Source organism: Stenella coeruleoalba (genome assembly GCF_951394435.1).
Source record: "Stenella coeruleoalba genome assembly, chromosome: 10".
Taxonomy (NCBI): Eukaryota; Metazoa; Chordata; class Mammalia; order Artiodactyla; family Delphinidae; genus Stenella; species Stenella coeruleoalba.
The window spans coordinates 66,230,642-66,255,577 of NC_137156.1; the positions used below are offsets into that span (position 1 = coordinate 66,230,642).

The following is a 24,936-nucleotide window of genomic DNA, read 5'->3' on the forward strand; positions in this document are numbered from 1 at the left end:
GGAGGAGGCGGGGCTCCGGTGCTTTGGCCTCGGTGGGGCCCTGCTGGTCGCAGCTTCTAGGTTCCGCCCAGAGACTCCGCCCTCCCCAAATCAGAGTCGGTCACACAGCGGGGATTCACACTGGTTTATTGGGGGCCTTGCCAGGCTGGGGACTTTTCCATGCACAGGCAGTAATAAGTGCGGGGCGAGGCTGGGGACTGGGGTAGGCCTCGGGTAGGGGTCACTGGCAGGTGTTGTAGATCTGGACCTGCAAGTTGATGGCTTGAAGCACACTGCGCATCCTGGCCTCCAGCCCGTCCAGCTGAGCCGCTTTGCCCTCCAGCGCCCGCTCGTTCTCCTCATAAGTGCCTTCCAGCTCTAGGAGAGACAGGTCTCAGATGAAGGGTCCTTCTCCCAGAGTCCCACATCTCTGGCGTCCCATCCTCACCTTGCAGCCGCTGCAGCTTGTCCTGAGCAGCCTGCAACAAGCCGCGAGCCTCATCCCGCAGTTGTTCTGCCCGTGCCTGTGCAGCCAGCACACCCTGGGCCTTGCGCTCAGCCAGGGCCCTCACTGTCTGGTACTGGTCACCTAGTGGGCCCTTCAGCAGCTGCAGATATAGAGGTCCGGGGCAGGGTAGTGGCCCAGTGGAGGCCCAGCCTCTACCCCCACCCCTTCCAACTGGCTCTGCCTCAACCCACCTGTTCAGCTTCCCGGGCACGACCCTGGGCACTGCCAGCTGTTTCTTCAGCGCTAGAGGCTGCCAGGCTATTCCCTGCTCGCTTCAATTTCAGAGCCTCCAGGAGACCATCCAATTGCTGAGCCCGCTCACCTGCAGAGCTCAATGCCTTCTCTGTACCTGCCATCCTCTCCTGAACCTGCCACGGGTGGGCCTAGGGTTAAACAGGTTTATGCAGCATGCTCACAACCTTGCCCCACTGATGTCCCAGGGAGACCACACCTGGTGCAGGGTCTGCTCTGTGTCCTGTGTGTCAACCACTGCCCCCTGGATGGCACCCTGAGCAGCACCCTGTGCCCGCTGGGCCTCCTCCAGCGCTGCCTGTACTGTCTCTGCCTTCTGTTTCTCACCCTCAGCCCGGCTCCTGGAGAAGAGAGGGAATCAGGACTTGCAAGTATCAGAACTAGGTGTCAAGGATGGGGTCCAAGGTTGGGGTCAGACCGTGCCCGCTGTGCATCCTTCAGTAGCTGCTCTGCCCGATGCACGTCTCCCACAGTACGCGCCAGGATCGTGTCCACATCTGCCAGGCTCCGGACCCGCTCTGCAATCTCGCCCGCCAAGTGCCGGATCTGCTCAGGTGACGCTGGGATGGAGAGCTCTAGCACCCGTGTGGCCACCATCTCAATGCTGTCAGGATCAGCCCCCTCCTCTATGGGGACACAGGCAAGGGCTTAAGGACACAGATTCCCCAGCACGGGCATGGGGACACAGTCTTGGGGTATGGACTCAGGGACCACACATGGGGTATGGATTTGCTAATAGGCATAAGGATGTAACCACAATGACAGGGACTATACATGGGACATAGATGCAGGGTCGTGGACTTGGGGACTACATATGGGCACGGGCTCAGGGTCCAGACACCCTGAGCCCTTGCCCATCTGTGGTCACAAACACAGGTACAGTGCAGGCCCTGACCCAAGTATGAACACAGACATGGGGGAAACACCACATGGCCTGGGCCACAAGGGAGGCTCACGGCTGAGGAAGTCCTTCACACTCTGGATAAGTTCCCGCAGTTCCTGGTTGGCCTGTTCCACCTGTCCCCTGGAAGCATTAGCCTTGTCCAGGGCTGCCTGGGCCCGCTGCTGTGCCTCGCCTGCCTGCCGACGGGTCTCAGCTACCTGGCTGAGGATGCCACCACCTTCTGCCAATGCCCGCTGCAGTTCTGCCTGTGTGTGGCGGGCCCGACCCAGCGCCAGATCCGCCATGGCTGCTGCCCCACTGCAGCTGAGGCCCCCACAACGGGGCTGCCCATCCTCGTCCCGACAGCCAGCACCCCCGCAAGGGCTCGTAGCACAGGGTGCATCTCCCGGGGACCCACACACCTGCCAGGCACAGAACAAGTCAGGGTCTGGGGGAAGGAACAGCCACACCCATATGTCCCACCCGACACTTGTGCCTCACCAGTTCATTTATGCCTGTCAGGCTCAGGGCATGGGTACGGGCAGAGAGCTCGCCCAGTGCCTGCTGGTTGACCATGTGCTTGCGGTTGAAGTCCTTCTTTCGGGCACCCATCAGCACCTCTGTCCGGTGCCGTGTGGCTGCTGAGTTGCTCACAGGGCTGGGCACTGTCAGGGCTGACATGTTGGCACGACGTTCTGCCTCTGCAGACAGGCTGTGGGCATGGCGGATGCTGTCATAGGCACCTAAGTCGGGCAGAGGCAGGCAGTCAGCTGAAGATCAACCCTGATCCACCCGCCTAGTTGACCAACAACTCACCCAGGAAGTTTGAATGCTTGAGCAGGTCCAGATGCTGGTCAAGCTGCCGCAGTGTGAGATTAAGTGCAAGCCCGTCTCGCTCTAGACTGCTTAGTGCATGGTTGGCATTGAAATTCTTGTCCTGCACATCTGTGAGCTCTGCTTCCAGCTGGGTCAGGTGCTCAGTGGCCTCCCCAATTTCACGCCTGCATGGGGTGATGAGGAGATATTATTTATAGAGACTTCAGCCCTAATGCATCGGGCCTCGGCCCCATCCCACCATGTATCCTCAGGCCCGTCCGCACCGCAACTCCTCTGTGGCCTCCACGAGCTGTGCAGTGGAGGCAGCTGAGGCGTTACGGGCACCGACGATCCCCTGCACAGTGCCCAGCTTCTCCTGCATGTGCCAGAAGCTGCTCTCAAAGGCACCCAGCACACCCGTCTGCTGCAGCTCCTGCGCCCACTGCTCCAGGCGCCGTGTACGAGCAGCCAGGTCCTGTACCACACGGTCCCAGTCCCCGAAGCATGCGTGGCAGGGGTGGCAGGCAGGAAAGACGCCCGAGAAGCCACGGGCACACTGGTCACAGCGCACGCCAGACATGCCCAGGCGGCAGCTGCAGTGACCTGTGGAACGGTGACACTGAGGTGTGTCTATCCCACGAGGGTCACAATCACAGGCTGCAGGAAAAGGGAAGACCACAGAGTTAGGGCGCCAGTGGGGCATCCTTGGAAGTGCCCCATCCACCCTGGCCCCACGAGCCCCCTTACCGCGGCACTGCAACCCAGGGTCTCCCCAGTGGAGCTCCTGGCACTCAGAACAGGTTCGCCCACCGAAGCCAGCATGGCAGTGGCACTGTCCTGTGAACTAGAGCGGGAACAGGGCAGAGGTCAGTCAGAGGCTGAACCCTCAAGACGTGAGGCAGGCAGCTGGCCCCATCTCCCCAGGGATCCACAGGAAGGTCCCATACCTCATTGCAGGTGGGGCCTCTGGCTCGGCTTGGGTGGCAGGCACAGGGCTGGCAGCCATGGCCACTGGTAAGGTTCCAGAAGTTGGGGGCACAGCGGTCACAGCTAGGGCCCTGGACATTGGGGAGGCATGGGCACTGCCCACTGCTTGGGTCACAGTTGCACCGGTCAGTGGATGGGCACTGCTGGGGATCTGTGCCCAGCAGGTTGCAGGTGCAGCCTATGCCAGCCAAGATGAGCACACTGGTTAAGGAGAGCTGGAGCAGGGAGCCCCACCTCAGCCACCCCCTCCATACCCACACTCACGGTGACAGCTCTGTCGGGCAGCCTGCCCATGGAAGCCAGGCTTGCAGTGGGCACAGTGCGGCCCCTCTGTGTGGTGTAAGCAGCGCAGGCATTGCCCCGAGTGGGAGTCACAGGCATCAGGGTCCGTGGGGTCAATGTTACCACTGCATTCGCATGGCTGGCACTGGCCGCCTGGCCTTGATGGGTCCCCAAAGTGCCCAGGGGCACAAGCTTCGCACCGCAGCCCTGCCCACGGTCGGGGGAAGGCGTGAGTGCTAAGCCCAGCTGCCCCACCCTGATCCCACGCCTGCACCTTACCCACTCACCTGTGTAGCCTGCCCTGCAGTGGCACAGGATCTGCTGGGAGTACCCATCCCGATGGCAAGAAGTAGCAAAGTGCCGCCGGCTCCCGGGGCCTTCAGGGCAGGGACAGGGCCGGCACTGGCCCCCATATGGCAGCCGTGGGTCCCCGTGGAAGCCAGCAATGCACCTGCAGGGAGAAGGAGGAAGAGCTGTGTCATCCCTGAGCAGCCCGCCCACCCACCAGCTCACTCATAGCTGCTTCAGGCTCACCTTTCACAGTGCTCACCCCCTGTGTGGTCACGGCATCCCAGGCAAGCGCCTGTGTGGGGGTCACATTCGTCTGCATGCCCGTTGCAGACACACGGCCGGCAGTTAGGGAATCCCCACTGGCCACGCTGGCAGCGGTCGCAGCGAAGCCCAAATGCACCAGTTTGGCAGGGGCATTGCCCATTGGTTGCTTCACACAGGCCGCTGAGTGCTCCCTCAGGGCTGCACTGGCAGGCTGGGGGCAAGGCAGAAGCTAAGCCAGGGAGAGGGTTTGAGGGGAGTTTGGGTGAGGTCACGGTAGAAGGTCAGGGAATGGAAGAGAACTGCAAGTGACCAGGGCTGAGAGTGTGGGGTCCAAAGCAGAGTTGGAAAAAGGAAGAAGCAGAGCCAGAGGAGCGAGGGAGAACAGTAGTGGCAGCGGGGCAGAGGTGGGGGCGGTGTGTGGAGAGAAGAACAGGAGAGACAAAGGGGCAGGTGATACCTTGACAGCCTGTGGGGCCAAAGCCATAGTAGCCAGGGGCACAGAGGTCACAGCGACGCCCAACCACTGCAGGTTTGCACAGGCACTGACCACCATGGGGGTTGCACTCAGAGCTCAGTGAGCCCTGGGGGTCACACTGACAGGCTGTGGGGAGAGGGGACAGGGCAGGTCAAGCTGAGCCCACACACCTCCACCCCACCAGCCAAACCACAGGCACTCACGCAGGGCTCCGTTGTAGACCAGTGTGGACAGGCTGATGAGGAGCGGGGCGCAGGCCTCAGAGGGAAGGGTCTTGCTGGGCACCAGACCCTCCTCGTGGCAGCGGTAGTGTTCAAAGGTGGCACGGCGCTCCAGAGAAGCCGCATCACCCCCACTAAACATCTCCAGCACCAGGACACGGGGCAGCAGCACCAGCTTAAGAGATGAGCAAGGAAGAATAAAGTTCAGACCCAGGACCATGTTGGAACTGCCAGGACACTAAGCTTAGCACTGCCACAGACCTGCCTCTTCTGTCACAGACCCCTTCTATACAGTCACCACTACAGGACCCATCCCACAGGCCCTGCCATCTTGGTTGGTGTGGGAAGAGGGAACTATTCACCGAGTCAATGAGTAGGCTGGGTCCAGAATAGGGGGTCTCAGGCTGGGCACCTCCTCCTGTTCGCACCAGCTTGAGATGCAGCTTGTAGGAGATGCCAGGCTCAAGGCAGACAGGTCTGGGAAACACCATGTACCTGAGGTAGGTGAGGACAGGTATGGGGTCACCCAGGCTTCCCGTATCAATCATCTTGGGCCTCCCCACCCCACACACAGCAACCAAATCATTGGCCAAGAAAGATACTAGGGCTGGGCCAGGCCAAAAACAGCTGGACAGCCTGACGGAGAATCTCTACAGAAGATTCCCATAAATGTGCCTTCACTGGGATCATCACCTGTGCAGACAGTCTTGCTGATAACAGTCCATACAGCCTTGCAACCCCAGAGCATTTCCCTGGCACAAATGCTTGCCAATTTTCCCTCAATGCCCTTTTTACGCTTCCTCCAACCTCGACCTCCAGCCTCCAGTCACGGCTCCTCTTTACCAAGACTGCATCACCTCCCCTCACCCCAGGTCATTCCCATCAGCCTGCAAACCCATGCTAGGGTTATTTTATCCCCCCTGAAAAAAATCTTTGCTCAAGATTTGAGTCTCTCCCTGGCTGCTGCTTTGTCTTTGCTCTCCTGACCAACAAACCCCTAAAATTTAACTGTAGTCACTGCCTCCACTGTCTAGCCTCCCACTCCAGGGGAGCTTTTGCCCCCTCCAGCATGCCATAGAGTCAGCCTGTCCCAAGGTCACCAGTGACCTCCATTTAGCCAAACCCAGTGGCCACTCCTCTATTCTTATCTGCTCCAGCATCCAGCAGCATGCAGTGAGGTCAGTGTGCCTTCCTTCCTGAGACGCTCTTCTCTTGGCTTCTGGGACCTTGTGCAGACTCCTGATTTCTCCCCATCCCCCAGCTACTCCCTCTCTACTGGGCTCTAACACTAGAGTACTCCAAAGCTTGGTTCTGCCCCTCCTTCCTTTCTCTGGTCATTTAATCTAGAGCCACCTCTTTAGGGACAAGTCCCAAATTTACATCTCCAACCTGAGCCCTCCAGTAATTCCAGACACAGAAGTCCAACCACCCACTGGCCTTGTCCCCCATGTCTAAGCATCTCAGAACTGCTCCTTCCTATGTCTCCATCTCAGCGAAGAACACATGCCATCCAGATGCCCAAGCCCCAAACCCTAGAGCCACCTTTCCACTTTTTCTCCCTTTCCTAAGCCATCAGCTCTGCCACTGGAACCCTCTGGAAACTTCCTTTTCTCGCCACCTCAACTGCTACACCTGTGTCCAGCCCACTGTCACTTAGCTAACTCAATAGCTGCCAGCAGATCTCCCAGCTTCCACCTTGGCCCTTTAGGTCTATTCTCCTCTCAGAAACTAGGGGAATCTTTGCTAAACATAAGTCACAGTTGGCAAAATGTCTATAATGGGTACAGCCAGCTTCATTATGCTATTCTCTGTTTCTATGTATTTTTATTTTTACATGATAAAAAGTTAAGAAAAAAGTGATGAAAAAAGATACATGAAACAAATACTACCCAAAATATAATTAAGCCTTAGTCAGACCAGTTACATCCCCACTCAGAGTACTCTGACACCCTCCCTTCCCCCCAAGGGCACTACCTATCCTGACAATCAATGGGCTCCCCTTATTTCCTGCCTTGGCCTCTGGAACTTAGACCCCTGAAGGAGCAGGTCTTGTTCTGTCTACTTCCTTCCTCTGACCAGTGCCACGCCCAGCAGCAGCTGGCAAATAGTACGCAGGAGGAGGAGGCACTTGAAGGAAGGAACAGATGAATGAGCAGGGGGATCTTCCAAGTGCCCTGCAGGGAGCTTAGGGCTGACCCACAACCCCCCACAGTTGTAGGTGCTACCATTAGTGTCCTCACCTGGTGCCTGGTCGCAGAGTCCCTGGGATGTGGTCATCCTTGGGCAGCACGTGCCCACATGGGCTGTGGGCAGATACAGGCCCTGGGCGCTGCACAGTCAGTTCCATCTCTGCCCATTGCTCAGGTACCTAGGGGAATGGGGTGATGGATGAGAGGCTCCCACATCCAGAGGGTCAGCTCTGGGTTAGGTGTCACAAGGTCTGACCTGGGGCTCCAAGCGCAGTAGCAGGTCATAGTCCATGGCTCTTGGTACAGAGGCCACCAGGAACTCCAGTGCCTGGCCTTCCCGCAGCCTAACAAAGCCTGGGCCAGTCCAAGATGGAATCCCCCCAGGGGTCACCAGGCGTGCCACCACATCAGGTACCTGGGAAGCAATGAGGCTGGGGGTGTGGGCTCAGGCAAGGCACTGCCTCTTTTGCCACAGCCTGTCCCCAAACCCCAGCTCTCTAGCTGAGGCCCTGCCCGAGGCAGACACCCTCCCTACACCAGGCACCACCCATAACCCTGCTTCTCCAGCCATAGTATCACCCATGCCCTGTCCTTCAACAGTGCCCCCCTACCTGCCCCCGAGCTTCCTCAGCCTCCCAAGTTAGGTGGTCAAGGAAGGGCCGGAAGTAACCAGGCTGCACCTGCTCACAGCGTCGCCCCACCATGTTCTGGCGGCAGTGGCACTGACCTGTGGCCTCGTTGCACCTGGGGAACACATGGTTACTCAAGAAGGATCCCCTTTCCCGCCCAGGATCTTTTCCCACCCCTCCCAGGGCCCCTTATACAGTACTCACTGGGGATCCAGGGCACCACCGACATCACAGTCACACGGACGGCAGCCAAGTAGGTCGTGGCTCAGGCCCCAGTGGCCAGGCTGGGGGAGAAGAGGTTGCTGAGGGCCAGAAATAGACCCCCCTCTCTGCCCAACAGGGAATCTAATGATGGCTCTCAGCCTCTACCACCCCTTGGGGAAAGCCTGGCCCCCCGACCACTGGCTCCCACGCTTGGCCTCCCAGACCTGAGGCCTCTCAACCAGGATCGGACCCAAAGCCCTCAGCGCCCACCCAGTGGGGCAGGGACACCACTCCCATCCCTATCCTCTGAGGAGAAGTGCAGAACTCCAGCTCCTCCAGTCGCACCAGGCAGCGGTTGCAGCCACGTCCAGTCACTAAACGCTTGCAGAAACAGGCTCCACTGTTGCGGTCACAAGGGGTGCCCCCTGGCACTGTGCCCCGTGTATCACACTGACATTCTGTGGAGAAGGAGACCCATCAGCACTTTGGGGAGCTGGGGCAGTGCTCGTGTCCAGTTGGGTCCAGAGTAAGAGGTCAAGGGTTAAGGTCAGCACAGGAGTTAGGACAGGAAGCACATACGCTGGCAGCCTAGAGGGTCACTGGCACTGAGCCCAAAGAAGCCATCACGGCACTGCTGGCAGCGAGAGCCCACCACATTTTCTTTGCAGCGACACTGGCCCGAGACCAGCCCCAGTGCAGGATCATCATGGGGATCACAGCGACCACCGTCTTGGGAACCCATGGGGTCACAGTCACAGGCTGAGAGCACAAAGAAGTGCAGGGTTACCCTTATGCCAACTAGCCCAGCACCAGTCATCTCTCAAGCCCCCACCCTAGATTCCCAGTCTGGCTCCACCCTCCATCCCCCCACCCCAAATCCCTGCAACCTGCGCAGCAGTCCGGCACTTCAGCTCATACCCCAGGATCAGCCTTCCCTCTCCCATGTCCAATTCCAGCCTTACAGCGACACACGGCTGGGTCTCGCAGGTCCTTGGTTGGGTCACGGTAGAAGAAGGGTCGGCAGAGCTCACACTGGCGCCCAGCTGTGTTGTGCTGACACCCATCACACACACCTCCACTCACGTTGCCAGATGCCAGGTATATGGCCATGTCGAAGTGGCAGCTGTAGGTATGCCCATGGCACTCACACTCTTGGGAGAGGGGAGGGAAGAGCAGGGCAAAGGCCACTTGAGGGACCATGTCCTGAGAGTAAGGGGCTTAGGGGCCCCCAGTGCCACCTTAGGTCCCTGCCACAGGCCAGAATTTGTGGGTGGGGGTTCAGGGACTTTAAGGCTTCAGCATCATACTGGGCCCCTAACCAGAGCAGACTGTGCAGAGGGTTGAGGGAGTCCCCAGGGGCATCAAGACCAGGATACCCTTCAGGCACAGCCTAGGTGTTAGGGGCTTAACCAACCAGCTCTAGGTTCTGCCCAGGGCACAGCCAGGCCACAGAGTCCTGGGGCTATGAGGGCCAGGGTCTCACTTACTCCTGCAGGCGTGACTGTGGCCGTCCTCAGCCGGATGCCAGGGCAGATCATGATAGAAAACCTGACACTGCTCACAGTTGAAGCCACGAGTGTTGTGTTTGCAGATGCAGGCCCCATGAACCTAGCAGGGTGGGTAGGCAAGTGGTCAGCACTGTCCAGCCATGCCTGCCCCTGCCCCCAGCCCTACTCCAGCCAGTTGAAGACCCTCACCATGCCCTCAGCATGGGCTGGTGCCCCTGGGGCGGGTGCACACTGTGAGGCGTGTCCATAGCAGAAGCAGTTGCCACGCACAACCAGCTCGTACAGGGCATAATAGTACTTCTCGCGGATCTCCCGCCGTGGGTCAAGCAGGTTGTCCCCGAGCGTGTGTAGCCGTGTCAGGTTCACCCGTAGATTGGTGATCTTTAGCAGGTCTAAGTGGGGGAAAGGGGTTGGGGGCCAGCTGTCCAGGCAGGCTCTTGCTGCCCCATGCCCACCCAGGAGCTGAAGCTGCCAAGGTCACCTTGGGAGACCTCCTGTCTACAGCTATATGAGCTAAATTGGACTTGGCACCTGCCCTAGGAAGCACCCAGAATAGCTACTGAGGCCCCAGATAGTCATCACCAGCCGGGGGCTGGGACTGCGCCAGCCTCAAAGAATGGAACACTCACTCTGGATCCATGGGCTATAGGGGTCTGGAATAGGGATTGCAGGGTCCAGCACACGATAGATGACCTGGAAGGGCATAGAGTCATTAGAGACACTGGACCTGCCTCATGCCCGTCGTGCCCCCCTTCTGCCCCAAGCCCAGATCCCAGCCCTCACCTCGCCTTCAGTGGATGGCTCAATCTCTGAATAGCGAGACTCACAGACTACGTCATCCCAGTGCCGTGGGGGAGCCAGTGGGACTCCTGGGAAGTCAGCCCCACAGTCATAGGAGAAATATCTGTACACGTGCCAGGTGCGTCCAAAGTCTGCTGAGCGCTCCACCAGCATGGCAGCAGGGCGAAACGTCTGGGTGGGGAGCATGGCTGATCAGCGGGCACTAGGACCCAAGTCCAGCCCAGGCCCATCAAGAGCCCTGCCCAGCTGGGGCCTGCCCTCAAGCAGCTCACAGACAGGTGGAGGTGACCAGGGGAAGCCAAGCAAGGATCAGGAAGGGAAGCCACCTCTAGTGGGGAGACTCAGCGGTCACGGGGCCCAGGGAGGCAGCACCTGACCCAGCCTGGGATTGAGGCAGCGTGTACAAAGGCCTGGAGGGGGCAGGCAACAGAAGGTGTGGGAGGTGAAAGAGCCTCCCATCCAGCCAGGGCACAGCATATGAGCACAGGGAGGCTGGGCTGAGGAGCTGGGACTCTGTTCAGGGGCAATGGGGAGCCAAGCAGGGTGCTTCAAGCAGGCTCCCAGACACGCGGGCACCTTGAAGGTCATAATGAGGTGCGTGAAATGGAACTCAGCCTCCAAGTCCAGCTGGATGGTGACCACGGGGACACCTGGGGCAGGAGTCGGAGGTCAGGGACTTGAGGCTACTTGGTGGACAGCCCTGCTCACCCATACCTCACCCACAGCCTCACCATTCTCTGACTGCCACCAGGCTGCCCGGCGCTGTGGTGCAAAGCTGGTAACTACATTCTGGATGCGATGGCTGTTTGGGTTGTCTCTAGCAGAGAAGGGGCGCCGGGAGTCACACAGGAAGCATTTCTTCTCGTCCTGGGTCGGGTCAGGGTCAGGATCAGCGTTAGTACCTCAGCCAGTGGGCACCACCCTGAGCCAGCCCCCCACCTCAACTCCAATCACACCTGCAGGTGACTGACGATGCAGTAGGGCTGGGGCCCATGCAAGCCACAGGTGGATGAGGCGGTCAGTCTGTCAGCACGGCCCACCAGCAGGTCCCCTGTGGCGGGGTAGCAGCTTCCCCGCGAACAGCCTGGAACATCCGGGGCCGGGGCCTGGGCCAGGGCGGTGGCCGGCACTGGGAACAGGGGGTCAGCTGGTTCTGCTGCACTCCCACCCCATAGCCCCAGAGCCAGCTACCCCAGGACCCACCATCACATCCCGCAACCCCCAGGTCTTCACCAGGCCCTCTCACCACTCAGCAGCAGGCCCAGTAGAAGCTGCCAGGGCCCAGGCTGTCCCCGCAGGTCCCTCCCTTGTTCCCTTGCGGCCCGCTCCATCCTGAAGAGGAGAGGAATCAGGATGAGGGGGGATGAGAGGTCTGGGGCCCATGCCCATCTATCCCCTCCCTTGGGGTCCCGTGTTGACTCTGCCTGTGTGGGTCCTTGGCCGATTTCCCACTCGGTCCTCTGTCTGTCCGGCGGTCCCTCCACTAGCTTGGAGTCCGGCGACTTTGAGCAAAGTTGGGAAGTATGGCAGGAAGCAAAGCACGGAGCGGATCTCGGGCAGGAGCACAACATCATGCAGAAACCCCCACCTCTCTGGAAACGACTCTCACTCTAGAAACTAGACACAGGCTGGCTCACCTGCAAATCTTTATTGTGCCCCCATGCCCAGGTCTGCACAGAGCCAGGGGAACACAGGGTTTGGGGCCCTTAGGCCACTATAGTTAGGGGACGCACCAAGCAGGGGCTATGGCATAAACAAAGAAGAGGAGTCTGATCTTTGAGACCTCAAGTGGCCCATGGAAACTAGCCTTTGTCTCCAGTGTCATTGGTGCTGTGGAAGTCACCATCAATTAGGCTTTTCAGTCCCAGGGCTCCAGCATCAGTGGGGAGGTGGAAGGGTGCACTCAGGGTGTCAAGCTCCCCTATTCAGGGATGTGGGATGGACAGCCTGGCCGGAAGGACAGGACAACATACGGGTAGCGGGGGAGATGGAGAAAGGCCATCTCCTTCCCAGGGTCTCCGCTTCCCCCAATCACTACAACAAGTAGGCATGAGAAGAGCTCAGTTTCCCACTATGAAAATGAGTGCTGGTCACTGACAACAGACCAGAGCAGTAGCAAGCAAATCCAGATCTTATGGCTCTTCATCCACTCCAGGCCTTCTGGCCCACCGAGAGCTTCCGAGCCCGGGCTTGGAATGCGCGCTGCCCAGAACCCATGCCCCACCCAGGCCCCTGGGACTGCGGTAGGGACCACGGATTCTGGGGGTCTGTAGGGCCCTGTCGGGGTGGCTTTGAGCTGCCACAGCTGCGCCCACTGTCTGGGGTCAGGTGGAGAGTACCCCAGAGGTGTAGGCCCAGGGGAGAAAGCTGGGGTTCTTCAGGGGAATCATTAGGCTTCACAGGGAGAGTCTGGGCAGGGGGGCAGTCAATCTGCTGGACTTGAAGGGTTGCTGGGAGTCGCACCAGTTATGTGGAGGAGGGGTCTCCAGATACCCGGGGATCATGTAGTCAATCTGAGGGGCTCAGGGATATTAGAGGGGGCTCAGAATTGGAGCTCACTCAGAGATAAGGATCTATCAGGATCTCAGGGGCACTTGATGGTCTCAGGAAGTTTTACTTGATGCCCTCCCCCCGATACCCACCGCCTCCCAGTTTCTCAAGGTCAGAGGGCCACTGGAAAACAACATGGTGTCACATAGAGATCGCTCAGGATCAGCAGGCACTCAGTGGTGCCTCTGGTCTCTCAAGGTCAGGAGATTCCTGGGTCACTCTGGGGTCACTCTGAGTCACCCAGGTAGTCCCAGAGTCCCTCTTACTGGCATCCACAGACAGCAGTCAGCAGGTGGTGTACACAATGGCCCACAGCTGCATGTGATCAAGCAGCTCTGCTGCCTGCTGCTCCAGGGCCCACAGGGTGGTCACTTTCTTGCCCAGTGCCTGCGCATTCTGAGCCAGGTGGCGCTCCAACCCTGGGGATCAGGGTCATCTGAGCCAGGCTCTGACTTCTGGTCCTAATCTCTGACCCTGACTCTGACCCCAGCCCTAAATAAGCTCTAACCCTAATTAACGTTTGACCTCCTGTTCTAGACTTTAACCCCAGCCTGAGCCCTATATGAATCTGGACCTGACCCCTATATGAATCTGGACCTGATGCCTATATGAATCTGGACCTGACGCCTATATGAATCTGGACCTGACCTGCACCCTTCCCTGACCCTCCCACACCATCCCAATAACTCTGACCCTCCCTTCTGACCCTGACCACCCCCCATACCCACCCCACCATGGCCCAGCCACGTACCCTCTAGGCAGCTCTAGCTGTTCTGTGCCAGCTTTAGAAACTCTTGGGCCTCAGCTCATGCCCACTGTACCCGCTCTTCTGCATTTGCACCGTGGCCACTGGGCTACGTGTGCCCTCCTGCAACTCCACCACACCTAACTGGGCCACCTGCAATTCCTAGAGCAAGACTAGATCTGAAACCCCACCCCACGTAGACTCTACAGTCCCAAACACATTGCCACCCAAAGTTCCTGGGTTTGGGGGGCAGGGGCTTTTAGAACTGAGACCCTGCCTCAGCCTGGCATAGCCCAGTCCCAGCCTAAACCCGATTTCACACTATTCCAGAGGTGTCCCTGAGACCCTAATGTCCACTTTTCCCATCTCACCTTGCCCAGGCTCCCGGCCACACCCAAGGCATGTGCTGCTCACTCTTCTGCCTCCTGGGCCTGCCACTGACTCAGGGCCAAACAGGTCCTGAGAGCCATAGCTGCACTGGACAGATGCCCCAGGACTGGGGTCACATCCACTGCCAGTGCCACCCAGGCCAGGTGGCCTGCCACCTGAGGCAAAGATTAGGGAATCACAGAGAGGCCACAGCAAGGTAGAGCATTGCATGGTCAGGGTATTTAGCACCGTGGTATCACAACTGGTCAAGGATCTCAGGGAAAGAATGGGGATCACAGCAGCCTCTGAGCAAGAGGTGTGAGGGAGCTGAGGGGTATGGGTGGGGTATCACCTCCTGTACACTGGCTTCCAGACCTCGAAGTCTGTTTCAAGACCTGCAGTCCTTGCTCTGCAGCCCTTGCATGAGTTCCCGCCTCAGCCAGCACTCCCTAAACATCCAGCTCCCTAAACATCCAGTCCAAGGCCCTGGCTGTACCCTCCCTGAAGGACACAGATGATCAGGCAGTCCAGCACTCCCTTCCTCCCCAACCTCTGACCTCTACCTCCAGCCTCCTGGCCCTTAACCTGGTCTGCTGTGCCTGATGGAGAACACCTTCAGCTTTGGGCAGCTCCTGGCCTATGGCATCTGGCACAGGGAGGGCACCCTGGATCTGATCCAGCAGGAGGGCAATGCCTGCTGCCCCACCTTGGGGGAGGGGCACCGCCAGCGCATGGCATGCCACCAGCTCCACACTCACAGCATCTGTGGGGATGGAGGTAGGGATCCTGGATGTGAACTCTGATCCCTGACCCAACGAACTTTGACCCTAATCTCTCACTGACCCTGCCTCTGACATGACTACACGGTGTGCTAGAGGCTTCCAAGAGCCAATTGTTAAATTTTCAGGAATTCTGTGAATCAGTTGTTAAATGACAGGTAGAATGAAATCAGTCACGGTGGGGATTACTGACGCCACAGAAATTGACAAACACTACAAATCAGTTCCTCCTGACCCCCAGGGCGCACTTGTTAAACATTTAGAAGCACACTAGTGCTCCCACCTGATCCCTGGTCAGCCCTGATGAGTATTCCTCATTCTAGAAGGAGTATCATAGCAGTGTCCGAGATGCCCACCTGCCCCTGCCCCTGACCTCAGACACACAAGCAGACATGTACCCAAGAGGAAATGCTGGATGGGCTGCACAGTTGCTTGCATGTGAGCCATGATGGCCACACCCCAGACCCCCTTGCATGACGCCTCATCTCCCAGGCCTGGATTCCCGTGGAGCTTGCAGTGGCCTGGATTTGCTGTTGCTGGTAGGGGTGGGTCAGATGTAGAATATGTCTCTTGCAATCCCATGGCCAAGCCATGGTACCCTGTGACTCCCACCATGCTCTCCTCCACAGCCCCCATGGCTCTGTACCAGTTGCTGACGCTGCTCCAAGGCTGTAACCGCCATGTCCAGGCTATAGGAGGAGTTATAGGAGGTAACCAGAGCCCACTGGGAGGTAGGCAGGGTCCCAGGACAAGAGGGAACACCACAGGGTACAGGAACATAAACCAACCGAGGTCCCCGACCCCTAGGGGAATGGTCCCCGATTCCTAGGGGATCCAGTGAGGAATGCATGTCCCAGCACTCCCATTGCCCTACACCCAGTTTACCCCTAGGAGAGAGTCCTCGCCTTGGCAAAGCCTCCCACAGTGACCCATATCTCCACCTACCACTCCAGCTTTGACTAGGAGCTGCAGAAGCTGAGGGTGACGCCTCTGGACCCTGTGGACCAGCCCCTCAATTTCAGCTGCCACACAGCTGTCCCTCTGGGTCGGCCCATCCCCCACAGCAGCTTCTCTGTCCACCACCAGGCCTCCTGGGCCTGTCCCAGGATGCTGTCTGGTCCTCCAACTGTGGCCACAGCCTGGGCTGTAAGCATGGCCTCTTGAGAAAGCAGGGCAGCTGAGGAGGCCTGGGCCTCAGCACCTGCAGGGGATAGGAACGATAGACACAGGGTTGGCTCAGGGCTTCCACTGGCAGGGTCAGTCAGACTCCTGGGTCCCCCAGATATGTAAGCAAAGGCACCTGGTCCCTTCCTCCTGCCCCAGCCTAGACCCCACCATCACCTGCGGCCCACCTACCTGCCTACTTGGCCTCACCTTGGGCTCCTGTGGCCTTCTTGAGCCAGGCCAAGCCCTTGACACAGTCTAGCTTCTGGGATAATTCTTCCAGATGTTCACACTGCCCCCTAACCCATGGCTCTCTTTCTGCTACAACCTGTCCTTTGGCCCACAGTGTCTGGGCCAATGCAGTTGTTTCCAGTCTGTGGGAGGATGGAGTATCAGCCTGGCCAGAGATGCCCTTTCCTCCCTGATTCCTCACTCAAGAAAACTCACCTCACTCCCAGACCCAGGACTCAGACAGGCCAACCCAAGACCCTCTGAATCCCTGACCCTGGGAGGCTAGCTGGAGACCTCCTTCCTACTGACCCCAGACCCCTTGCCTGAGTCCAGCTATCCATTCCATAAGTTGTCGTTGGGGTCCCACAGCGGGGGAAGGAGATTCCAGGAGTGTCTGGGCCTGCTGGAGTACCCCCTCCAGGCCTGCAGGTGCCCCCAGCACCCCAGCCAGCCATCCCCTGGCGTAAGGTGGCCACTTTGTGGGCCACAGTGTCCAGCTGTAGCTGGAGCAGAGCCAGGTGTTGGTCCCAGGAGGTGAAACAGGGAGGGCAGGACATGCAGTGTGGGAAGCCACCTCTGGAGCCACGGGCACATGCCTGGCACCTCAGCCCTGAGATACCCTCTCTGCAGCAGCAGGTGCCTGTGTGTGGGTCACAGCTGGGCGAGATGGAGCCCTGGGGGTCACAGGCACAGGCTGCGGGGGAGAGAGAGGGTCAGGGTAGGGAGCAAGCAGCACTCACACTAGGCTTGCCGCCAAGAAGCCTGAGGAGGAGAATGACCCTGTGTGAGTATGAGAGCCTCACCTAAGCCACTGCTCAGAGCAGCCATGGGGGAACTTCCCTGGTGGTCCAGTGGGTAAGACTCCACGCTCCCAATGCAGGGAGCCCGGATTCGATCCCTGGTTGGGGAACTAGATCTCGCATGCATACCGCAACTAAGATCCCGCACGCCACAACTAAAAAGATCCCACGTGCCGCAACTAAGACTCAACACAGCCAAAATAAATTTAAAAATATATTTTTTAAAAAGAGAGAATGGGGGCTTCCCTGGTGGCGCAGTGGTTGAGAGTCTGCCTGCCGATGCAGGGGACACGGGTTCGTGCCCCGGTCCGGGAATATCCCACATGCCGCAGAGCGGCTGGGCCCGTGAGCCATGGCCGCTGGGCCTGCGCGTCCGGAGCCTGTGCTCCGCAGTGGGAGAGGCAACGACAGTGAGAGGCCCGCGTACAGCAAAGAAAAAAAGAGAGAACGGTCATGGGTACTGGCATCTACCCCAGCCAGAGAGGCCATACTGCATGGCAGCCTTTGGGCAGGAAAACAGCACAGGGCTCCAGGTGCTCTACAGCCCAGAGAGAGGTCAGTTTGGGTCAAGACTGGCAGGTGGGGTCAGGAAAGAACCACCCAATGTGTCTGCTCCGCAGGCCTACCCAACCTGGCCTTGCCAACACTCTTTCCCTACAGCTGTTTTCATGAGTATTTCTTTAAGTTTTGGAGAAAACAGCAATAAACACGTGCTCTCCCTCAGGACAACCTGGTGGCTCCCCCGCCATCCCACAGGGAGGATCCCGTCAGGACAGCCTCACCCCTGGTGGTGGATTGTGTGAATGCCCTGCTCACCTCTGCATTCCCGCTCTGGGTCACCCCAGTACCCATCCTGATACCAGGAGCACGTGCAGCTCCCAAATCCTGCCTGGCAGGGGCACTGACCCATGACCTGAAGGAAGAGTGTGTGGCCAGTCCACAGAAACAAAGAGCCTCCTCTGGGGGAGGAAGAAGGAAAGGAGAGCTCAGAGGCAGCACACAGTCGCCTCCTCTCAGCCTGTTCCTGCCCAGGCAGCACTCATACCTGTGCTTGGCTGAGGGCTTCTCCCCTCCTGCTTCCTCTGGTCTGACCCCCTTGACCGGCGCCCACCTTGTCCCTACATTGCCAGCCTCGCCTCCCACAGACCGGCCCTCTGGGTTCTCAACTCCTGACCTGCTCCTCTGTGTCCTGAGTGGAGCACCCCACTGTTTCCACACGCTCACCCGCCGACTCCCACCCTCTCTTCACCAAGGACTCGAGAACACACTTCAGACCTCATCTCATTCAGACCTCATCTCATTCAGTCCCTGACGTCTCTCCTCCTGGAAACACTCGCTTCCCACGGCCATCCATCTCTGCCTGCATCTCCCAATCCTCCCCCTCCGCCCGTGCCTCTTCTGCCTCCTTCCCAGCTGCACCCGGCCCCACCCGTGCCACACTCGTTCTGCTTGCCATGACCCACTCACAGTGCTTCACCTACATGCCAACACACGGTGGCACGTGGGGTCGGGCCCACGTGGTCTCATGTCTGCTCATAGCTAATGTTGCACAAGAGCACACACAGCTGCTTGCAGCCACACACACTGCTGCTGGTGGTCACATTAACACTCACACTCACACCAGCCATAAATCACACCACAGGCACACACATTCACTCACACCTGGCCACTGCCACATGCTATGTGCGACAAGGGCTCACTCACTGGGTGATACACTGGCTGCAAAGTGTGTTGGGCACGGCGGCTGCAGGGCTCGCGGCCTCGGGACCCACCCCCAGGTTCCAGAAGAGGGGGGCACAGCAGCTATAGTCCCGCCCCAGCGTGTGGGGGCAGCAGGGGCACTGCCCGCTGACCTGGTTGCAGAAGCAGGCTTCAGCCCCAGACAGGCACCTCGCAGGTATGGTGCCCTGGCGGCCACAGCCACAGCCCGGGGAGAGGAAGGGCTTGAGGAAAGAGAACGCACCCCCCACCTTGGGATACCCTCACCCATCCCACTCACACACTCATGCCGGCAGCCCCCTTGGTGCAGGGCACTGCCTTGGAAGCTAGGCCCGCAGTGGGCACAGCCAGGGCCATGGCTGTGGTGCTGACAGTGCTGGCAGTGTCCACTGTGGGGGTCACAGGCGGCTGGATCACGGGATCAATATTGTTGTTGCACTGGCAGGGCTGGCACAGACTCCTTCTGGGGTCATCTCCTGGCCAAGGGTGCCCAAAGTAGCCCAAGGAGCAGCGGTCGCAGCGGGGGCCTGGAGTGGATTGGGGTATGTGTGGGTTGTCTCAGTAGTCTTCCTGTACCTTTGGGGCCTCTGGGTCCCACTTAACCAGCCAAAAGGTCTGAGGTCCAGCCAGGAGGGCAGAGGACACAATAGCTATATTATGACCCATCTTCTTGGCTTACAAGTTCCATTACTATAATTCCTCAAGAATGGGAACTTCTTGAGGAGAGGAGCACGCCCTGCAGCTCAAACACACAGGTGACACTGGCAAAGATTTGCCTCGTGGACCTGATGGGATTGTGAACAAGTGAGCAGGGCCATGGGTTTGTCGCTGCCAACCATGCCTCACCTGCATAGCCAGATGCACAGAGACACAGGACGCATCCACTGGTGCTGTCCACATGGCAGGAAGTCCCATGATAGATGCCTGAGCCAGGGTGCCCAGGACAGAGGCAGGGCCAGCACTGCTGGCCTGAGCCCAGGGTGGGGTCTCCGTAGTAGCCATCCAAGCACCTGGGGGCAGTAGCACATGGAATGGGGCCTAGCCCACTCATCACGATCCCTCCCCAACCCTTCCAGTGGCAGCCTCACCTCTCACAGTGCTGGTCCATTGTGGCCCCGTGGCAGTCCTGGCAGACTCCTGTGAGTGGATGGCACAACTCAGCAGCTCCACTGCAGGCACAGGGTTGGCAGCATGGGAAGCCCCACCAGCCATAGAGGCAGTGGTCACAGCAGCGAGCAGCAAGGCCTGCCCAACAGGGGCACTGCCCGTTCACAGGGTTACAGATGGCATTGGTGGCACCCTTGGTGTGGCAGCAGCACTCTGTGGGAAATGACAGGGCAATCAAGACCCTGTCTTGATTGGGCCCTGTCAAGACCCCAGACCCCACACCCACTGGCCCTGAGGGCTCACCACGGCAGCCAGTGGGCCGGAAGCCACATGTTCCAGGCCTGCAGTGGTCACAGGTACGACCATCAATGTTAGGGTGGCAGCAGCACTGCCCATCCAGCAGGGCACACTCGGTGGTCAGTGAACCCTGGGGGTGGCACTCACATGCTGCCAAGAGAAAGGGTAAGATCAGATGAACCTCATGGTGCCTCCTGCAACCCCCATCCTTCAGCCCCCTCAAGCCAGGGCCACACACTCACCAAGGCCACCCCCCTGGAACAGGGCAGAGATGCTGCAGACAAGGCGGGCACAGGCCTCAGGTATAGTGCTGGAGAGGCTCATCCTCGCTGCCTCCACGCAGCCCGCCTTGTGGAGCTCCTGCAAGTGCCCCGTGGCGCCAGGGTCCACAGACCTCAGTCCAGGCAACCCTTTCACCTGTGGCAGGAGCACAACCTACTAGGAAGGTAAAGGGTGGAAGGCAGGGGGTAGTGAACCCAGTCCCACTCACTAACACCTACAATGGAACTTCTGTACGTTGGCCCTCACAGCCCCTTCCCACCCCTTTCCTGTTTCTCTTTTGATTCTGTTTCTCCTTCCTCTCCAATAGCCCTGATCTAGTCCAGGCAATGCCACCTCTCATTCAGAATCATTGAAGTAGCTTCCCCCTAACAATCCATCCTCCCCATGTCTCTTGCCTGCTCAAATCCCTTCCAGGGCTCCCCATTTCCCCAGGATAAGCCCTTCGCCTGGCCCACAAGGTCCTGTGAGGTCTGGCACCTGCCAGTCTCACCTTCTATCCTTGGCATGTGCTTTTCCCCTGCCTGATTCCCCCTCCCTACACTCTCCACCTGTCTCAATCCTCTTGGTGCAACTCTATGTCTCCACAATCCCCTGTCCCCTGAGCCCACTGCATCCATATTGTCCTGCTAATTTGTGTCTCCACCCAGATGTGGGGTGGAATCCCTAGGATCTCACCAAATCCAGAAGGATGGTGCCCCCCTCCCAGGTCTCTGCACCCCCTTGGTCTGCCATAGTCATAGGGTCATGGAGTAGCGTGTTCCAGGTTCAAAGTGGAAAAGTCTGGATAGAAACACAGCTCTGCAGGGATGGGGGAGAGGAGTCAGGGTGGGGTAAGGAGGTCATGATCATGTGGTCCCAGGAATGTCCCATTTCCACTGTGCAGATATGGGGTCCAACATTTCATCATACAACCAATGGAAAAAGACCAACTTCTTAAACCCTGCCCTGTTTTAAATTAGGTCCCTGCTTTGATTGTTCTATGACATGATGGTATTCCATATTGGAAGGTTTCTACTTTGTTTGCGTATTGCTTTGAATGTGTTGGCTACATAACAGGGTCTTGGTATTTTGGGGGTCATGTGGTCTAGCCTACCTGTGTATCTGGGTCAAGGCCACCTGGAACAGCTGCTCTGAGGGCAGCAGATGGGCACAGCGGGTACTGCTGGGCTGGGATTGAGCATGGACCCTGACTAATGCCTGCCACTCTTCAGGTGCCTAGGGTTAGGGGTCAGTGGTCATAGAGCTGCCCCTACCCACCACCCAGCACCACCCATCCACCTGCCTGGCACCCATGCTACTGACCTGGGTCTCATAGCGTAGGACAATGTCACACTCCAGGGCAGAAGGCACTATGGGTGCCAGAAGAGAGAGGCCAGCCCCATCAACCACACGTGCAAAGTCTGAGCCAGTCCACAGTGTACAGCCAGCTCCCTGATGCAGGGGCAGGGGCTCCTTTGGGGCCTGGATGTGAGACACTGACTCCCAGGTCCAGACCACTCCAGGACCTAGGACCCTCAGGATTTAGATTCCCATTCCTCTAAGACCCCAGGGACTCATAGCCCCAGGGCTTGGGCCCATCCCAACTAAGACCTAGTGGCCTGTGACCCAACCCTGTTCCTCACACTCCTTACCTTGGGCAGCTGGTATTTGTAACAGGCTCACCTGGCAGGGTGGAGGCATATCGAGGGACACACTGTCTCTGAAGTCGGGGCCTGAGCCAACCAGGGGAGGTCCCTGGGGCTTGTGTACAGTGAGGAGGAGCAGGCTCGGGGGCTCCCTGTGGGCAAGTCAGGTGTCAGTGTCCTCCCACACTGTCCTGGGTGAGGATTTTTTTGTCCGCCCCGTGCAGCTTGTGGGATCCTACTTCCCCGAGCAGGGATCAAACCCTCGCCCAAGGCAGTGAGAGCTAGGAGTCCTAACCACAGGATTGCCAGGGAATTCCCTGTCCTGGGAATATGGACTCCATCCAAGACACCAAACTTCTGACCATGCTGATGCTGCCTCACTTGGACCTGCCTCACCTTCCTAACCCTGTCTGGCCTCTTCTTCCAACTAGCTCTCTCTGGACACTCTCTCCCTCCCCTGAGCACCAAGGTGTGAGCCTTGATTTCCTCCTGCCCCTGCCCTTCCTGGACACTCACAAGCAGCTGGGGGTCAGCAGGCTGGAGGCCCAGACCAAGCTCAGCTTCAGTAGTGGCCTGGTCGAGGCCAGCACAGAAGTACCCAGACCAGTGTTCACAGCAGTGGTGGAGACAGAGGTGGGGACGGCAGAGGCAGAGGCCCTCCCTTGCAGAACACCTGAGCCAGCGTAGGGGTGGGGACGGGACAGAGTCAACTCCCAATTCTTGTCCCTTGACCTGGACCCCCAGTCCCTGCCTTGTACCCCCAAAGTCACAGTCACAGGGCCGACAGCCTAGAGAGTCACTACTCAGACCCCAGAAGTTGGGCTATAAGAGAGAGTAGGTGGGTGGAGAAAGGACAAGAAGACCTGGGCAAGGAGAGGAGGGTCAGGAGCCTGGAAGGCCATATGCTGGGACTGCTCATTGCAGGAAGAAGCAACGGTGAGCCCAGGGCTTTAATGCTCTTCTGCCTCTGGCTGAGAAGTGGAGAGGAGACCCTGGTGTACTCCTGCACGGCTTCATGGAGGGGAGGTGAGAGGTAAGATGAGGTCACAGCCAGGGGTAAAATAAAAGTTAAACAAAGGATTTGTAATGTTCAAGGAGAGGCAAGAAGGGGATACACTGAGTGTCCCTTCAAACACTTTTGCTGTGAAACACCTTTAAATTCAGTGCATAATACTGTTGTAGCTCTTTTGAATGCTTTTCTTTCTTTTGTTCCTAAAGCTCCCACCTGAGGGCATGCGCTGGTTCAGCTAGCCAAGGTGGCACTGACTCTAGTGACCAGATCAGGAAGTGGCACCAACCCACCAGCAAGACTTAGTCTGCAGTCACACTGATTACAACCTTGTACTTGTCAGCTTCTAGGAGCCCAGCACCCAAAATCAAGGTCAAATCAGAAGGTGGGTCAAACCTCACCAGACAACGGCTGCAGTCCCATCCAGAGACAAGGCATTTGCAGTGATAGGCACCACTGGAGAGATCACAGGCATGAGTGCCAGGGATGCAGCCCTGGGGATTGCACCTGCAGGCTAAGGCACAGGGCTGTCAGGGTGCTAATGAGTGCTGCAGGGGTAGGTAGGTGCATGCGTTATTAGGGCAGTAATTGGGGTCAGAGCAAGGAGGACCTGGTGGTGGGGGTCCACTCTGAGGGTCACTCACACTGGCAGCCCTTTGACTGTGAGCTCAGGCCGTAGTGACCAGGCCAGAGGAGTCACAGCACTGGCCCCACAAGTGAACTTTGCAGCGATACTGCCCAGAGAGGAGGTCCGAGGTTTCATCTGTGTGGGCATCACACAAACCACTTTCCAGGGCACCCAAAGGGTTGCAGTCACAGGCTAGATCAGGGGTCAGAAGTGTGGACAGAGTCAGGTCAGAGGTCACCATTGAAACTGAAGGAACAGGGTCAGAATTAGGATTGGGGGTTGGAGGGCTCACGTTTGCAGGAGTGAAGGGAGCAGGGAGCCTCCCTGGGATCTCGGTGGAAGAAGGGCTGGCAGAGCTCACAGCGGCACCGAGGTGTCTTGTGTTGACATGCATCACACACACCTCCACTCACATTGCTAGATGCGAGATACAGGGCCATGTCAAAGTGACAACTGTGGGCATGCCCATGACACTCACATTCTGGAGCAGAACAAGGAAGGTGGATATGGAGTGGGCTGGCCTGGCAGGCATGGGGGTGCCCAGGCTCTGCTGCCTGCCATGGGTGGTCCTGGTGGAGGTCCTGGCAGTGCTCACGGTGGGTACCAGCTCTGTGGTGGCAGCAGACACAAAGGCCACGCACCTGGCAGGGAGGAGGGCAAGACGAGTCTACCCCAGTCCCCCAGCTTGCCCTCCCACCAGCCACAGGATGCCCCTCCTACGGTACTCACCATGCCTTCCATGTTGGGTGGGACCCTGGGTGCAGGCCTGTACTCAGAGGCATGGCCATGGCACAGGCAGCTGCCTTGGACCACAAGCTCAGAGGGCATAGTAGTAGAAGGGGTGTCCCTTGAAGCCCCCCTGGGGCCTGTCACCCAGTGTGTGCAGTTTGAAGTTCGCACGGAGGTTAGTCACATGCAGGAGCTCTGGAGACAGATCGAGAGCCCTCAGGTACACTGGTTGTTACCCCTCTATGGCTGAGATAGAGAAGGAATTGGTGGGGGTCTCTCCCCTCTCTACATCATTGCAGCCACCTCCTCCAGCACCCATGCTGTAGGACTCTCCCATCCCTGCTCCCCTGATTATACCATTTTAGGATGACCACAGCCTAATGGTGATTATCCCACCTCTGCACTGCTCCAGACCTGATATCACTCCTGAGCTGAGACCTGCATATCCCACTGCTTCCTGGACACCACTTTCTGGTATCTCTAGATATTGGAAACCTGCTTCCCTAAGGCAGTAAAGGATTCCAGTCCCCAGCCCATCATTAGAAATCAGCTTATTATCCAGCCAAACCACATAAGGTATGTTTATTTATTGACTGCCTTTCTCATTTCTATG

The 24,936-nt window shown here is 58.3% G+C and overlaps 1 protein-coding gene and 1 pseudogene across 4 annotated transcripts in view; both read right to left on the minus strand.

Moving 5' to 3' along the window:
* Nucleotides 1-115: 115 nt before the first annotated feature.
* Nucleotides 116-15,792, minus strand: LAMB2 (laminin subunit beta 2). 3 transcript variants are annotated; one of them, XM_079934228.1, is made up of 33 exons: nucleotides 15,678-15,792; nucleotides 11,536-11,621; nucleotides 11,246-11,418; nucleotides 11,021-11,156; nucleotides 10,866-10,939; nucleotides 10,272-10,460; nucleotides 10,118-10,181; nucleotides 9,678-9,880; nucleotides 9,468-9,588; nucleotides 8,943-9,131; nucleotides 8,560-8,739; nucleotides 8,326-8,438; nucleotides 7,981-8,060; nucleotides 7,759-7,891; nucleotides 7,404-7,562; nucleotides 7,199-7,326; nucleotides 5,321-5,453; nucleotides 4,941-5,133; nucleotides 4,720-4,863; nucleotides 4,242-4,473; nucleotides 3,995-4,158; nucleotides 3,690-3,914; nucleotides 3,386-3,603; nucleotides 3,186-3,282; nucleotides 2,723-3,095; nucleotides 2,439-2,623; nucleotides 2,124-2,365; nucleotides 1,696-2,044; nucleotides 1,158-1,365; nucleotides 939-1,080; nucleotides 679-855; nucleotides 428-587; nucleotides 116-357 (listed from the first exon to the last, which is right to left on the minus strand). In XM_079934228.1, the coding sequence occupies exons 2-33, from the start codon at nucleotides 11,618-11,620 to the stop codon at nucleotides 221-223; spliced, it is 5,406 nt and encodes a 1,801-aa protein (XP_079790354.1). In that variant the 5' UTR covers nucleotide 11,621; nucleotides 15,678-15,792; the 3' UTR covers nucleotides 116-220. The 3 variants fall into 3 exon arrangements, with proteins under 3 accessions (XP_079790354.1, XP_079790353.1, XP_079790355.1); XM_079934227.1 differs by lacking the exon at nucleotides 15,678-15,792 and adding an exon at nucleotides 11,714-11,786; XM_079934229.1 differs by lacking the exons at nucleotides 3,690-3,914; nucleotides 15,678-15,792 and adding an exon at nucleotides 11,714-11,786.
* The window catches only part of LOC307192960 (laminin subunit beta-2-like), a 15,498-nt pseudogene continuing 3,592 nt past the window's right edge, over nucleotides 13,031-24,936 (minus strand). The window contains exons 7-29 of the transcript in view: nucleotides 24,324-24,516; nucleotides 23,887-24,235; nucleotides 23,611-23,786; nucleotides 23,368-23,480; nucleotides 22,207-22,779; nucleotides 21,995-22,109; nucleotides 21,635-21,837; nucleotides 21,426-21,547; nucleotides 21,008-21,130; nucleotides 20,293-20,485; nucleotides 20,057-20,200; nucleotides 19,735-19,966; nucleotides 19,493-19,656; nucleotides 18,632-19,173; nucleotides 17,744-17,840; nucleotides 16,451-16,821; nucleotides 16,107-16,270; nucleotides 15,379-15,933; nucleotides 14,517-14,759; nucleotides 14,306-14,402; nucleotides 13,956-14,129; nucleotides 13,591-13,746; nucleotides 13,031-13,258 (exon numbers count right to left, since the gene is read on the minus strand). The product of the transcript in view is annotated as a laminin subunit beta-2-like (transcript). The remainder of the gene's footprint in view (nucleotides 13,259-13,590; nucleotides 13,747-13,955; nucleotides 14,130-14,305; nucleotides 14,403-14,516; nucleotides 14,760-15,378; nucleotides 15,934-16,106; nucleotides 16,271-16,450; nucleotides 16,822-17,743; nucleotides 17,841-18,631; nucleotides 19,174-19,492; nucleotides 19,657-19,734; nucleotides 19,967-20,056; nucleotides 20,201-20,292; nucleotides 20,486-21,007; nucleotides 21,131-21,425; nucleotides 21,548-21,634; nucleotides 21,838-21,994; nucleotides 22,110-22,206; nucleotides 22,780-23,367; nucleotides 23,481-23,610; nucleotides 23,787-23,886; nucleotides 24,236-24,323; nucleotides 24,517-24,936) is intronic.

Bases quoted from the DNA above. Each gene is read 5' to 3' on its own strand.
- LAMB2 (XM_079934228.1), bottom strand. From the start codon at position 11,620: ATGGAGCGGGCCGCAAGGGAACAAGGGAGGGACCTGCGGGGACAGCCT. The intron at 9,589-9,677 runs GTGAGGGTCTTC...CCACCCTGCTAG, and splicing joins CAGCCCATGCTGAGGGCATG to GTTCATGGGGCCTGCATCTG. The intron at 3,604-3,689 runs GTGAGTGTGGGT...TGGCTGGCATAG, and splicing joins TGCCCGACAGAGCTGTCACC to GCTGCACCTGCAACCTGCTG.